Here is a 15,296-nt window from a genome sequence, read left to right on the forward strand (position 1 = left end):
TGCAGCCTGTGCTGAGTGACCCATGCCTCTCTGTTGTCCTCCTTCTCTTCCCATGCAGCCTGTGCTGAGTGACCCATGCCTCTCTGTTGTCCTCCTTCTCTTCCCATGCAGCCTGTGCTGCAGCCTGTGACATGCCTCTCATGCCTCTCTGTTGTCCTGCTGAGTGACCCCTCTTCCCATGCAGCCTGTGCTGAGTGACCCATGCCTCTCTGTTGTCCTCCTCCTCTTCCCATGCAGCCTGTGCTGAGTGACCCATGCCTCTCTGTTGTCCTCCTTCTCTTCCCATGCAGCCTGTGCTGAGTGACCCATGCCTCTCTGTTGTCCTCCTCTCTCCCATGCAGCCTTGTCCTCCTCTGTTGTCCTCCTCTCTTCCCATGCAGCCTGTGCTGAGTGACCCATGCCTCTCTGTTGTCCTCCTCTTCCCATGCAGCCTGTGCTGAGTGACCCATGCCTCTCTGTTGTCCTCCTCCTCTCCCATGCAGCCTGTGCTGAGTGACCCATGCCTCTCTGTTGTCCTCCTCCTCTTCCCATGCAGCCTGTGCTGAGTGACCCATGCCTCTCTGTTGTCCTCCTCCTCTTCCCATGCAGCCTGTGCTGAGTGACCCATGCCTCTCTGTTGTCCTCCTCTTCCCATGCAGCCTGTGCTGAGTGACCCATGCCTCTCTCTGTTGTCCTCCTTCTCTTCCCATGCAGCCTGTGCTGATGTTGTCCTGCCTCTCTCTTCCCATGCAGCCTGTGCTGAGTGATGCCTCTCTGTTGTCCTCCTTCTCTTCCCATGCAGCCTGTGCTGAGTGACCCATGCCTCTCTGTTGTCCTCCTCTTCCCATGCAGCCTGTGCTGAGTGACCCATGCCTCTCTGTTGTCCTCCTCTTCCCATGCAGCCTGTGCTGAGTGACCCATGCCTCTCTGTTGTCCTTCTCTTCCCATGCAGCCTGTGCTGAGTGACCCATGCCTCTCTGTTGTCCTCCTTCTCTTCCCATGCAGCCTGTGCTGAGTGACCCATGCCTCTCTGTTGTCCTCCTCTTCCCATGCAGCCTGTGCTGAGTGACCCATGCCTCTCTGTTGTCCTCCTCCTCTCTTCCCATGCAGCCTGTGCTGATGCCTCTCTGTTGTCCTCCTCCTCTTCCCATGCAGCCCATGCCTCTCTGTTGTCCTCCCTCTTCCCATGCAGCCTGTGCTGAGTGACCCATGCCTCTCTGTTGTCCTCCTCCTCTTCCCATGCAGCCTGTGCTGAGTGACCCATGCCTCTCTGTTGTCCTCCTCCTCTTCCCATGCAGCCTGTGCTGAGTGACCCATGCCTCTCTGTTGTCCTCCTCCTCTTCCCATGCAGCCTGTGCTGAGTGACCCATGCCTTCCCTCTGTTGTCCTCCTCCTCTTCCCATGCAGCCTGTGCTGAGTGACCCATGCCTCTCTGTTGTCCTCCTCTTCCCATGCAGCCTGTGCTGAGTGACCCATGCCTCTCTGTTGTCCTCCTCCTGCAGCCTGTGCTTCCCATGTCCTCCTCCTCTTCCCAGCCTGTGCTGAGTGACCCATGCCTCTCTGTTGTCCTCCTTCTCTTCCCATGCAGCCTGTGCTGAGTGACCCTGAGTGACTGATGCCTCTCTGTTGTCCTCCCTCTTCCCATGCAGCCTGTGTCCCCATGCCTCTCTTCCCATGCAGCCTGTGCTGAGTGACCCATGCCTCTCTGTTGTCCTCCTCCTCTTCCCATGCAGCCTGTGCTGAGTGACTGATGCCTCTCTGTTGTCCTCCTTCTCTTCCCATGCAGCCCCATGCCTCTCTGTTGTGCCCTCCTCCTCTTCCCATGCAGCCTGTGCTGAGTGACTGATGCCTCTCTGTTGTCCCTCCTCTTCCCATGCAGCCTGTGCTGAGTGACTGATGCCTCTCTGTTGCCTCTCTGTTGTCCTGCCCTCTTCCCATGCAGCCTGTGCTGAGTGACTGATGCCTCTCTGTTGTCCCTCTCTTCCCATGCAGCCTGTGCTGAGTGACTGACCCATGCCTCTCTGTTGTCCTCCTCTTCCCATGCAGCCTGTGCTGAGTGACCCATGCCTCTCTGTTGTCCTCCTCCTCTTCCCATGCAGCCTGTGCTGAGTGACCCATGACTCTCTGTTGTCCTCCTTCTCTTCCCATGCAGCCTGTGCTGAGTGACTGATGCCTCTCTGTTGTGTCCTCCTCCTCTTCCCATGCAGCCTGTGCTGAGTGACTGATGCCTCTCTGTTGTCCTCCTCCTCTTCCCATGCAGCCTGTGCTGAGTGACCCATGCCTCTCTGTTGTCCTCCTCCTCTTCCCATGCAGCCTGTGCTGAGTGACCAATGCCTCTCTGTTGTCCTCCTCCTCTTCCCATGCAGCCTGTGCTGAGTGACCCATGCAGCCTGTGCTCTGTTGTCCTCCTCCTCTTCCCATGCAGCCTGTGCTGAGTGACCCATGCCTCTCTGTTGTCCTCCCTCTTCCCATGCAGCCTGTGCTGCAGCCTGTGCTGACCCATGCCTCTCTGTTGTCCTCCTCCTCTTCCCATGCAGCCTGTGCTGAGTGACCCATGCCTCTCTGTTGTCCTCCTCCTCTTCCCATGCAGCCTGTGCTGAGTGACTGATGCCTCTCTGTTGTCCTCCTTCTCTTCCCATGCAGCCTGTGCTGAGTGACCCATGCCTCTCTGTTGTCCTCCTCTTCCCATGCAGCCTGTGCTGAGTGACCCATGTCCTCCCTTCCCTCTGTTGTCTCTCTGTTGTCCTCCCTCTTCCCATGCAGCCTGTGCTGAGTGACCCATGCCTCTCTGTTGTCCTCCTCTTCCCATGCAGCCTGTGCTGAGTGACCCATGCCTCTCTGTTGTCCTCCTCCTCTCCCATGCAGCCTGTGCTGAGTGACCCATGCCTCTCTGTTGTCCTCCTCTTCCCATGCAGCCTGTGCTGAGTGACCCATGCCTCTCTGTTGTCCTCCTCCTCTTCCCATGCAGCCTGTGCTGAGTGACCCATGCCTCTCTGTTGTCCTCCTTCTCTTCCCATGCAGCCTGTGCTGAGTGACCCATGCCTCTCTGTTGTCCTCCTTCTCTTCCCATGCAGCCTGTGCTGAGTGACCCATGCCTCTCTGTTGTCCTCCTCCTCTTCCCATGCAGCCTGTGCTGAGTGACTGATGCCTCTCTGTTGTCCTCCTTCTCTTCCCATGCAGCCTGTGCTGAGTGACCCATGCCTCTCTGTTGTCCTCCTTCTCTTCCCATGCAGCCTGTGCTGAGTGACCCATGCCTCTCTGTTGTGCAGCCTCCTCTCTTCCCCTCTTCCCATGCAGCCTGTGCTGAGTGTGACCCATGCCTCTCTGTTGTCCTCCTCCTCTTCCCATGCAGCCTGTGCTGAGTGACCCATGACTCTCTGTTGTCCTCCTTCTCTTCCCATGCAGCCTGTGCTGAGTGACCCATGCCTCTCTGTTGTCCTCCTCTTCCCATGCAGCCTGTGCTGAGTGACCCATGCCTCTCTGTTGTCCTCCTTCTCTTCCCATGCAGCCTGTGCTGAGTGACTGATGCCTCTCTGTTGTCCTCCTTCTCTTCCCATGCAGCCTGTGCTGAGTGACCCATGCCTCTCTGTTGTCCTCCTCCTCTTCCCATGCAGCCTGTGCTGAGTGACCCATGCCTCTCTGTTGTCCTCCTCTTCCCATGCAGCCTGTGCTGAGTGACCCATGCCTCTCTGTTGTCCTCCTCCTCTTCCCAAGCAGCCTGTGCTGAGTGACCAATGCCTCTGTTGTCCTTCTTCTCTTCCCATGCAGCCTGTGCTGAGTGACCCATGCCTCTCTGTTGTCCTCCTTCTCTTCCCATGCAGCCTGTGCTGAGTGACCGATGCCTCTCTGTTGTCCTCCTTCTCGTCCCATGCAGCCTGTGCTGAGTGACCGATGGCTCTCTTCCTGGACGGGACATCAGTAGGCAGTGCCATGGACACGTCAAACTTTGCACACGTCATCTTCCAGAACGTGGGGAAGAGCTACCTGCCCCACGCCGCTCTAGAGTGTCACTACACTCTCACCCAGTTCATCAAACCACACCAGAAGGACTGGGTTGGCATATTCAAGGTGAGTCCATCCTCTCTCCTTCCTCTCCCATGGCGTCTCTTTTAAGGTGGACTCAGTAATATAGCGTACATCACACAGGGTTACTTTCAGCTTACAGAAATCAAACACAATTCCAAATCTGCCATTATTTAGCTCCTCCCAATTAGCCTATAGTGTCATTGTGTTTATGCTATCATGCCAACACCTTGTCACGCCAAACATTTTTTCCACAGCGATGGAGTTGGCAAGAGCACGAACAGATCTGGGACCAGGCTAGTTCCCAATGCGTTCCATTGTGTTAGTCTGGTCAGTTGTGGTCATCGTGTTATTGTTGAAGCCTGTAAGCAGGAAGTACCCCTGGCCACACTGTGTAGAATAATAATGTCATGTTGCTTATTCATCTGCCCATAACAGGTCAATTCTATTTTAAAGGACCAAGGGCATCTGTCTTCCAAACTTGATTACACTTCTAGAGTGGGAACCTGGACACCTACTGACCTTTAATTCCTATCTGGCCCAATCCACTCGCTGTGAGCAAGCATATGAGAATTGTTGTGTGTCCCTAATAGTTACCTATCCCCTTTTATAGGGCACTACTTTTGGTCAGGCTCCATATGGCTCTGGTAAACAATAGTGCACTATATAGGGTGCCATTTAGTACTTAACTGAACTCTCAAGACTCCTGGTTTATCTGAGAGGTTTTGCTTTACTTATGTAAAAAAAGTAAGTGTTTTTTAAAAGTAAGGTAAACCATGTCCTGTAACCAATGTGTTGAGTGCACTCTCAGTATGAAAAGTGAGGTTGGCAGAGCAGAAGGGGGAGGGGTGGTCTTTTTGTCCTGCTCTGCAGACTGGCGTGTCCCAGATGGATCTGGTTATAGGAGCACATTAAATCCAATGCACTGGCAGGTATTGATTTGAGCCACTTCTGTAGTGAAAGATAGCGGGCAGAGTGGAGCTGGGCGAGGGCCTCATCCAGCAGGAGACCAGCAGCAGGAATGCTACTATAAAGGAGATGTGGAACTGATGAGAGGTGGTCTGTATGTCTGGGCTCACATCTCATCAGACCAGATCAAAGCAGCAGTCTGTTTCTGTTTTCTCTCTATGTGGGCTGGATTGAATGCAGTTCAACACACACAAACACACACACACACACGATTGCTTCTGTTTCTCTGTAGTTTTCTGGCACTGCAGATTGTATTTTTTATTTGTATCAGAGCGTATGGCAGAAGCCTTCAGTAAAAAGTGACTTTCAGTGTCATATAATTATATCTAATTGAACGGATAAAATGATTAAGTTTGAGTTGAAACCAGAACCATAAACTGGCTCCATAAAAGCAGAACACAAGTTTCTTTTAAACATGAACCTGCTGTTTAATCTGTGAAGTGTAGCATGGCAGAGAGGACAAGCTCCAGTCAGTTTTGTTGTTATATTGGGACTGAGACTGTCCCAAATGGCACCCTGTTCCCTATATAGGGCACTACTTTAGAGCACTATGTAGGGGATCGTGTGTAATTTGGGACGCAGCGTCCGACACAAGGGGGAGGATCAGGGAACATCTGTGAATTTGTTTGAAATATTGGAGTCGTGGATTTGATTGGAGTGTTGTCTGATGGCGATGTCATACCACAGCACCTAACTGCAGCAGTGGTGCAAGTTCTCCCAAACCCCAAACACGCTAATTCACCAAGGTGGAAAAAGCAGAGCAGTGTGGAACATAAATCGTGTAAATGTTCCCGGGCGTGTTGACAGACAGGAGGCTGGGGTGCCAAGCTGAGCTCCAGGCAGCACTCACAGGAGGACAGATACCTGGACCATGACTCACTCTCTCTCTGTGGGAAGGGAAGAACACTGCTGCTACCTAACTTGAGGACCAAACTGAAGTGACAAGGAAATCCAGCAACTCTTGGAGGACAGTGGAAGTAGATAAAAATGATTAAGGCCTCATATCAAAACACACAGATTATTTTTTATCAAATTCTACTTCACTCACTGTCCCCAGAGCTGTGCTGTGTGGTGCAGCTTCACGGCTTGGTCCAATACTTCAGCCTATAAGGTGCTATCGCCCCCTAGTGACTTGGAGCTGCTATCGCCTCATAACGGATTAACTCCGATAAACATTTTGTCTTTATCTTTCAGCCTGAAATGGTTTCCTGTCCTTGTCTTTTTCTCTTCATCTGCACTGATCTGATAAGTCATGATAGGGTAGAGCAATAGGGTGTTAAAACTATACTCGGTGTGTAGGGCGGCAGGTTTCCTAGCGGTTAGAGCGCTGGGTCACAAACTGAAAGGTTGCTTTTCCATGATTTAACCTAGTTTCTCAGAACATTTGTACATGTACCTAGGCTATGCAAACCAATAGTTGTGTACAACAAATGTCATAATTGTGTAACGGATGTGAAACGGCTAGCTTAGTTAGCGGTGGTACGCGCTAAATAACGTTTCAATCGGTGACGTCACTTGCTCTGAGACCTTGAAGTAGTAGTTCCCCTTGCTCTGCAAGGGCCGCGGCTTTTGTGGGGCGATGGGTAACGATGCTTCGTGGGTGACTGTTGTTGATGTGTGCAGAGGGTCCCTGGTTCGCGCCCGGGTATGGGCGAGGGGACGGTCTAACGTTATACTGTTACAATTGCACGGTACCACTCGCCAAGATAAACAAAACGTTTCATCCAACCATTTATTTAGCATCAGCAGCAGAGCAGTGGGGGACAGACTCTTGTTAGGCAGCACCGTGTCTTCTGCCTGTTCTATCTGTCTATGGCTCTTTGATGTTGGAATGGTTGCTTTGAGTTGTGCTCTGAGCGCACACACACAAACCGTGATAGAGGAGTGCCGGGACAGGCAAACACTTCCTTTATAATTATCCTGTCGTAGAGCACAGCCCCGCTGCCTGATTCATGATCCACTTGTCCTACCTGTTTGATTGATACAGTGTGATAGTCCTGTCTAGGGGGTGCTCTTACATCGCGCCGCCCCATGCTACAGAAACAGGAGATGGGCTCCTGCCTCGGACTAGGCTATATGCTAACAAACATGGCAAACAAGAACGCCTTCAACTGTTGCAGCAGTGTACTATGCTAGCTACTAGTCCCTATCCTGCAGCTTACTATGCTAGCTACTAGCCCCTAACCTGCAGCGTACTATGCTAGCTACTAGTCCCTAACCTGCAGCGTACTATGCTAGCTACTAGCCCCTAACCTGCAGCGTACTATGCTAGCTACTAGTCCCTAACCTGCAGCTTACTCTGCTAGCTACTAGCCCCTAACCTGCAGCGTACTATGCTAGCTACTCATCCCTAACCTGCAGCGTACTATGCTAGCTACTCATCCCTATCCTGCAGTGTACTATGCTAGCTACTAGCCCCTAACCTGCAGTGTACTATGCTAGCTACTAGTCCCTAACCTGCAGCTTACTATGCTAGCTACTAGCCCCTAACCTGCAGTGTACTATGCTAGCTACTAGTCCCTAACCTGCAGCTTACTATGCTAGCTACTAGTCCCTAACCTGCAGTGTACTATGCTAGCTACTGGTCCCTAACCTGTAGCGTACTATGCTAGCTACTGGTCCCTAACCTGCAGCGTACTATGCTAGCTACTAGTCTCTAACCTGCAGCATACTATGCTAGCTACTAGTCCCTAACCTGCAGCTTACTATGCTAGCTGCTAGTCCCTAACCTGCAGTTTACTATGCTAGCTACTAGCCCCTAACCTGCAGCGTACTATGCTAGCTGCTAGTCCCTAACCTGCAGCGTACTATGCTAGCTGCTAGCCCCTAACCTGCACCGTACTATGCTAGCTACTGGTCCCTAACCTGTAGCGTACTATGCTAGCTACTAGTCCCTAACCTGCAGCTTACTATGCTAGCTACTAGTCCCTAACCTGCAGCTTACTATGCTAGCTGCTAGTCCCTAACCTGCAGTTTACTATGCTAGATACTAGTCCCTAACCTGCAACTTGCTGAAGAACAGTGTGCTGGCATTACGTGGTGTGTTTTATGGGAAGTATTTTAAGCATGTTGGCATAATGTTTTTTGTTAAGAATGTGTTTTGCATGTTTAAAGGGTATAATTAGCTTAGCTCTTGGATCAGCTAAATGGCTTTGGTCTGTTGTGGGAACTCAAGATTCTCACTTTGTGCACGCTATTGTTATACCAACCTATCCCGCCAATAGACCTATTGGATTAAGTCTACGTTTCCAGCATGATTAGACCATGTATGCACGCGGTATCCACTCCTCTCCTGGTTGTAAATGTGGCTGCTTACAGGGCAGACTAGGCCCTCTGGTCCTGTGAAAGGTGCTTTAGTCCAGTCCTGAGAGTCTCTTCAGCCCCTGACTCTCACCTCTCTCACCACTAATGAGTGTTACTGCAGTAAAGCCTACTTCTACTGGCCTTCCTTCATTCTGTAATGACAGTCACTAACTATGTGCCTGCTTTAATAACTTCCTGTTCTTTACGGCTGGAAGTGGGAACGCCCCCAGGGACAACTACCCAGGGTACTCTCAACAACACTGGCATCATTGTAGCGTAGCACAGGAGCATCTGTAACACACACACACACAGCAATGATGCGGTAGTGGGGAAAAACAAGCTGGTCAGACGGATGGAAGGAGCACGCTGACCATATGTAAACAAACTGTGAGAGATTTTGTTTTTTCTGATATAAAGTCTCATTGGTTAGATTAGTTTTGGTGTTGTCTGTATCATAGTTTGACCGACCAGGCCAGCACTGAGCCTGTAGTCTAGACCTGGAATCCCAGGCAGCACTGAGCCTGTAGTCTCGACCTGGAACCCCAGGCAGCACTGAGCCTGTAGCCTAGACCTGGAACCCCAGGCAGCACTGAGCCTGTAGCCTAGACCTGGAACCCCAGGCAGCACTGAGCCTGTAGCCTCGACCTGGAACCCCAGGCAGCACTGAGCCTGTAGTCTCGACCTGGAACCCCAGGCAGCAGACCTGGACCTGGACAGGCCACTGAGCCTGTAGCCAGCACCCCAGGCAGCACTGAGCCTGTAGCCTAGACCTGGAACCCCACGCAGCACTGAGCCTGTAGCCTAGACCTGGAACCCCAGGCAGCACTGAGCCTGTAGCCTAGACCAGGAACCCCAGGCAGCACTGAGCCTGTAGCCTCGACCTGGAACCCCAGGCAGCACTGAGCCTGTAGCCTAGACCTGGAACTCCAGGCAGCACTGTGATTCTGATTTCGTTTGATAGTTTTATGACCCTGGGCTGACATTCTGGATGTATTTTCTGTACTTCCCCTCACCAGCCATCAGTTAACACATAAAATTCATATAATTACATCTTGGTTTCCATTTTGATGTATAACATTTTCACCTATTTTCCCCTTCCTGTTTGAGGTGAGCTGTTGCCGCTGTTCCGCAGCGGAGCATGTTGACGAGGCCGGGCCTCATTATAGGCCAAACACGATACGTGGCACGCAGGAATATAGGAATGTTGAAACCATCCCCCATTTTCACGTCTAAAACCTTCACATAACCTAGAGCCTAAGTGGTGTTTACGTTTTTATATTGCAAAGGGTTTTCATGATTGTGGCCCATATCGACACCATATAGGACCATTCCTCTACATTGTGGTAGCTCCATATTGGCTAATAAAAAGCATGAGCTGGCGTACAACCAGAGAAAATGATTTAGTGTAGAGGTGCTGACTGACGGCGAATAAAGTGTAAGCTATAAAAAATACACAGTCACACACTCTCTATATAAACTCTGAGTGGTTTATTGGTTAAAACAGCAACGTTTCGCCATCGCTGTGCCTTCTTCAGGGTGGCTACAATGCCACTGTGTCATGTGTAGGCAGGATACTGTTTCACAGCTTTGGGTGGTTTCTCTGTCCACTAACCTGCTCCATTATTACTGGATTTATGTCCCAAATGGTACCCTGTTCCCTATGTAGTGCTTAGTACACTATGTAGTGCACTAGGTAGTGTGATGTAGTGCACTCTGTAGTGAATAGGGTGCCATTTTTAGGTACAACTTGTGTGTGATGTGGTGCATTGTGTCCACCCCCCCCCCCCCCCCCACTCCTCTGTGTTGCAGGTTGGATGGAGCACAGCGAGGGACTATTACACATTCTTGTGGTGTCCTGTTCCTGAGGACCACACTGAGGGCACTGCCATCCACAGAGCCGTGGTGTTTCAAGGTGTGATTTGGGACCACTGACTCCGCCGTGGTTTTATACAACTTTGACACTTTTTCTAACCTCAAGTCAAGAGGCCTTGCACCTCAGAGAGCTGTTAAGACTTTTATACCAACACAGTAAAATATGAAACTCTACCCATTAAGGGATTTGTTGTTTTGGTGTTAACAAGATGGTTTTCATTGTGTTCATTGCGTTCTTTATTAATAGGTAAACTGGGACTGGGACCAGAAAAGGGATCTGTTGCTTAAGGTTGAAACTGAGATCCTGAGCATTTGTTTTATGTTTTAAATCAGAATGAACATGATTATGTAGATGGGGGGTGGGGTTCATAGTTCAGCTCTCCTACTCGGAGAGGCTTGACGTTGACATTTGAGTCATTTAGCAGACATTCTTATTCAGAGCGACTTACAGGGGCAATTAGAGTTAAGTGCCTTGCTCAAGGATTCGAACCAGCAACCTTTCTGTTACTGGCCCAACAGTCGTAACCGCTAGGCTACTTGCTACCTGATATGACCCTAGATACCTAAGCCCCGTCCAGAATGACCCCCTAGCCCTAGACTGTTTGTGATGTTGGTTGTTGTGTTCCTCCCTCAGGATACTACGTGCCCAACGATGATGGGGAGTTCTACCAGTTCTGCTATGTGACCCACAAGGGGGAGATCCGAGGGGCCAGCACGCCCTTCCTGTTCCGGGCTCAGAGCCCCTCAGAGGACGAGCTGCTGACCGTGGAGGATGAGTGCAACTCTGACATCCTGGTGGTGACCACCAGGACCGGATACCTGGAGGTACGTCAGAGAGCGAGAACAAGGCTCTGCAACGATACACACACGCACCCGCACACACACACACCTCAATGCTTTCTCTTTGTCCCTGCAGCAAAAGATGGAGGAGGCCCACAGAGAGAAGGAGGAGCTGGTTCAGACCATGAGCCTCCTGCAGAATGAGAAGGTGCAGCTGGAGGAGGAGAAGGGGAGACTGCATAAAGAGTGTGAGCAGGAGAAAGAGAAGTTTGCCCAACTGAGTCGAGAGACCCAGGTGAGAACAACTCCTGACAGGTGGAGCAAAACGTAGCAAAACCCTTTGAAACGGACAATAATGAGTGTTCTTACTGGTCAAGTTCAGTTTGTTCCTCACTCATTTCCCAACCATTTCTTCTCTGTGCTGTGTCCACTGAACACGACCCTGGTGGTAGTTGTCCTGAAACGTCTCCCTCTAGCCTGTCTCTCAGTGTCCCCCAGTGTGCCACACACACATCGTTCCACCTCTAACCATTATAAATAAATAAAGAAGTTGACAGTAATGATCTTGAGTGTGATCACTGTTCAACACCAGATATTTAATACTTTGACATGTATCTTTAAAACATTGTGTTAATGATAACTCATAGAACTATTCCGTTCCATAAAGTTGCTGGTTTAGAAAATGGCTTTGAGATGAAAACATAATTACACATTTGGTGGCTGTTAATTTTACGACAACACTTTTTATATGGTTTTTTATGTGCTGCGAAAAAAATGATTCCAAAATTCGGCTCATAAACTTACAGTAGAAACAAATTCCAAATCTGCTGCAATGCCTTTTGGAGCCGTCGTTGTGCAGAGGCCTGTACTTACGACAAAGCAAACTTCCCTTCCAGCCTCAAAGAACAATAACACGCCAGATTGAAATGGATGATTTGTGGCCAGATGATTTGACATCTCAGAAGTAGTATTTATTGTTTTCCTCCTCCGCTCACAGCCACACTGATGGTATTGGATTTACAGGGTGTGTGTGTGTGTTTGGGAGATTTGAATCCATAAAGGCCTGGCAGTGTCTCAGTGTTTGACACAGACGGGACTGGCTGGGAAATGGCTGGGATTTCCTCCAGCAGCCGCCTGTCTGTCACAGCACTGAGGGTTTGTTCTTGTTGTGCTTTAGAGACAGGAAGTGATTCAATTGAAGACGTTGCAGATATATGTCCTGACATGGTTCCCTATTCTAATCTACATGACAGAGAAGCATGTCTGTTCTGTGTCACGTATTTCTATCTGAACGTTAGGAATGACAAACCAACGACATTCTTTAGGGAAACTAGTTGATGATAGAAGAGAATCTCACTGTCTCTCAGGTTCTCACAACTTGTCTCCTGCTCTCTGGTTTGCTGGGTAAAAAGGGACACAAAACATACATTTTAAAGTTTACAAGTACAAGTTACTAACTCCCTCCCTCTCTCTCTGTCCCCAGGAGGTGCAGGTGTCGTGCCAGGCCCTGCAGGAGGAGAGAGAGGAGGTGAAAAGGAGGCTGGAGGAAGCCACAGCCAGGGTCCTGCAGTTGGAGGATGACCTGATAAGAGTCACCCAGAAGGGCCTGCAGAAAGAGACAGAGCTGGACAGCCTGAAGGACCGAGTGAAGAAGCTGACTCTGGAGAAGGACGGCCTGGAGTCACACCAGAAGGATGAGAAGGATGAGAAGGAGCTCTACAAGGTCTCTCTCTCTCACACACACACACACACACACACACACACACACACGTTGCGCACACTGCTTGTGTACTATGAGTCATGTGACTAGCTGTGAAGGATCATACCAAGGGTTGCAAAATTCCCAGGTTTTCCATAAATCCTGCTCGGACGATTCCAGATTTCCTGCAACCGGGATTTATGAAAAGCCTGGGAATTTTGGCAAAATGACTGGAATCATACCAGAGATGTCTTTTAGACTATAGTCAACATGCCACTCAGATAATCTGACCACTTCTCTCAGTCCAGATAATCTCACCACTTCTCTCAGTCCAGGTAATCTGACCACTTCTCTCAGTCCAGGTAATCTGACCACTTCTCTCAGTCCAGGTAATCTGACCACTTCTCTCAGTCCAGGTAATCTGACCACAGGTAATCTGACCACTTCTCTCAGTCCAGGTAATCTGACCACTTCTCTCAGTCCAGGTAATCTGACCACTTCTCTCAGTCCAGGTAATCTGACCACTTCTCTCAGTCCAGGTAATCTGACCACTTCTCTCAGTCCAGGTAATCTGACCACTTCTCTCAGTCCAGGTAATCTGACCACTTCTCTCAGTCCAGGTAATCTGACCACTTCTCTCAGTCCAGGTAATCTGACCACTTCTCTCAGTCCAGGTAATCTGACCACTTCTCTCAGTCCAGGTAATCTGCCCACTTCTCTCAGTCCAGATAATCTGACCACTTCTCTCAGTCCAGATAATCCCATTAGTGTATGTAGCTGCTGTTTCCCTGCTCAGTGGGATCCCACAGTGTTCTGGCTGAAAAGGGGATGGTCTGTTCCGGCCCTCTTCCGCCTGGTTCTCGCCTGCTGTTTCTGGGGAGTTTAGTAGTGGTGGTGGTGGTGACTGGTGTGTACAGCTCAGGAACTAGGAGTGGAACACACACAGGCACACTGTCGCCACGGCAGCACCAGTGAAAGCTGCTCATTTAGTGTCCCAATTGGCATCCTATTCCCTTTATAGTGCACTACTTTTGACCAGAGCCCTATGACCCCTGGTCAAAAGCAGTGCACTACATAGTGAATAGGGGGCCATTTTGGTGGCGTCACACAGAGTGGGACTGCAGGGTAGTTTAACGAGCCCACCTCAATCTCTGTGTTGTAATTAAGGTTATGCTGCATTTCTTTTAGGAGTCAGAAACGCTGCTGGCTACATGTTGATGAAGGATGCTGATTAATATAGCACAGAGGGGTGTCTGGAACACCAGGCGGAAACATAGCTGCCCTTTTAATGATTCCTTTTGTATACCAACCCCCTACATTGTCTGTCTTTCTGGGACCATTTGAAATGCTTAGATCCTTTCTGATTGTAATGTGATTTGCTATTTTAAAATATTTGTTTGCGGTTCTAGATCCACCTGAAGAAGCGTGAGCTGGAGAACACTAAGCTGAGTGCAGAGCTGCAGATGCTGAAGGCTGTGGATGTAAACAAGGAGAACACCATCGCTCAGTTCAAAGAGGAGGTGGGACGCCTCCGCTCCTTCCTCACTGAGAAGGAGAAACAACACCAGGAGGTCCTGGCCCAGGCCTCCCCCTTGGTAAGAATCATGATCTTATCATGGCAGCCTCCCAGATCCCTACTTTGGACCAGTGCACTATATAGGTGGTAGGGAATATGGACCGCACACATACAAGAGACTAGAGGCAACACCGTCAAAGCCGCAGAGCAGCGCCCATGGAGCCGTCCTTGCTCAAAGGCACATCGGCAGTGGGTAGACTGGGGATTCAAACTTACAACAAATGTTAATTCCGAGTGTATGATTTGTTCATCCATACCTGTGTATATGTGAGAGAGAGATGTGTATGTACTGACCTTTATACCTGTGTATGTATTGACCTTTCTCCCCTGGTGTCCCTGTGTATGTATTGACCTTTCTCCCCTGGTGTCCCTGTGTATGTATTGACCTTTCTCCCCTGGTGTCCCTGTGTATGTATTGACCTTTCTCCCCTGGTGGCCCTGTGCAGAGTGAGCTGAAGGCCATGAAGGAACAGCTTCGTCAGAAAGAAGAGCAGCTTCAGGCCAAACAGCAGCAGGCCTCCATGTTGTCTGCTGAGCTGAGGGACGCGTCCAGCGCCCGCGACCGCACCATGGCTGACCTGTACCGCATGAGGCTGGAGGCAGACGCCCTGCAGCAGGGGAAGCAGGAGGCCCTGGCCCAGTGTAGCCGTCTGGAGGGCCTGGTGAAACAGATGAAGGATGACGCCCAGCAGGAGGCGGTAAGGAGGATGCTTGATTTCAATGCATTTGGCTGCGTCCCCAAATGGCTCCCGATTTAGTGCTCTTCTTTTGACCAGGAGCCATAGGGCTGTTTGGATTTGGGATGTATACTTAGTTTGCACTCGATTTAGCTTGGAGATTGAACTTTTGGGACGATTCCATTTGTCCCGTTATACTGGACAAACTAAATCAAGTGCAGCTGATATATTTGACAGACTAGTGTTCTGTCCAGGAGGTGTCCTGGTACATCAAGCTGCCTCACTACAGAAACAGGAGATAGACTAGTGTCCTGTCCAGGAGGTGTCCTGGTACATCAAGCTGCCTCACTACAGAAACAGGAGATAGACTAGTGTCCTGGTACATCAAGCTGCCTCACTACAGAAACAGGAGATAGAC

General features: G+C 50.1%; 1 protein-coding gene across 4 annotated transcripts in view; it reads left to right on the top strand.

Annotated features, from left to right (window-relative positions):
- The window catches only part of tax1bp1b (Tax1 (human T-cell leukemia virus type I) binding protein 1b), a 38,568-nt gene that overhangs the window by 2,750 nt on the left and 20,522 nt on the right, over positions 1–15,296 (top strand). For 3 of the 4 annotated variants that reach the window (XM_065027466.1, XM_065027469.1, XM_065027468.1), the window contains exons 2-8: positions 3,854–4,047; positions 10,084–10,186; positions 10,781–10,971; positions 11,063–11,221; positions 12,410–12,649; positions 14,035–14,220; positions 14,648–14,899. In XM_065027466.1, coding sequence (XP_064883538.1) covers positions 3,871–4,047; positions 10,084–10,186; positions 10,781–10,971; positions 11,063–11,221; positions 12,410–12,649; positions 14,035–14,220; positions 14,648–14,899 — 1,308 coding nt within the window. In that variant the 5' untranslated portion in view covers positions 3,854–3,870. Of the gene's footprint in view, positions 1–3,800; positions 4,048–10,083; positions 10,187–10,780; positions 10,972–11,062; positions 11,222–12,409; positions 12,650–14,034; positions 14,221–14,647; positions 14,900–15,296 lie in introns of all 4 variants that reach the window. The other variant, XM_065027467.1, reaches the window with a different exon arrangement.

Source organism: Oncorhynchus nerka, linkage group LG14 (assembly GCF_034236695.1).
Source record: "Oncorhynchus nerka isolate Pitt River linkage group LG14, Oner_Uvic_2.0, whole genome shotgun sequence".
In the NCBI taxonomy this organism is placed as follows: domain Eukaryota; kingdom Metazoa; phylum Chordata; class Actinopteri; order Salmoniformes; family Salmonidae; genus Oncorhynchus; species Oncorhynchus nerka.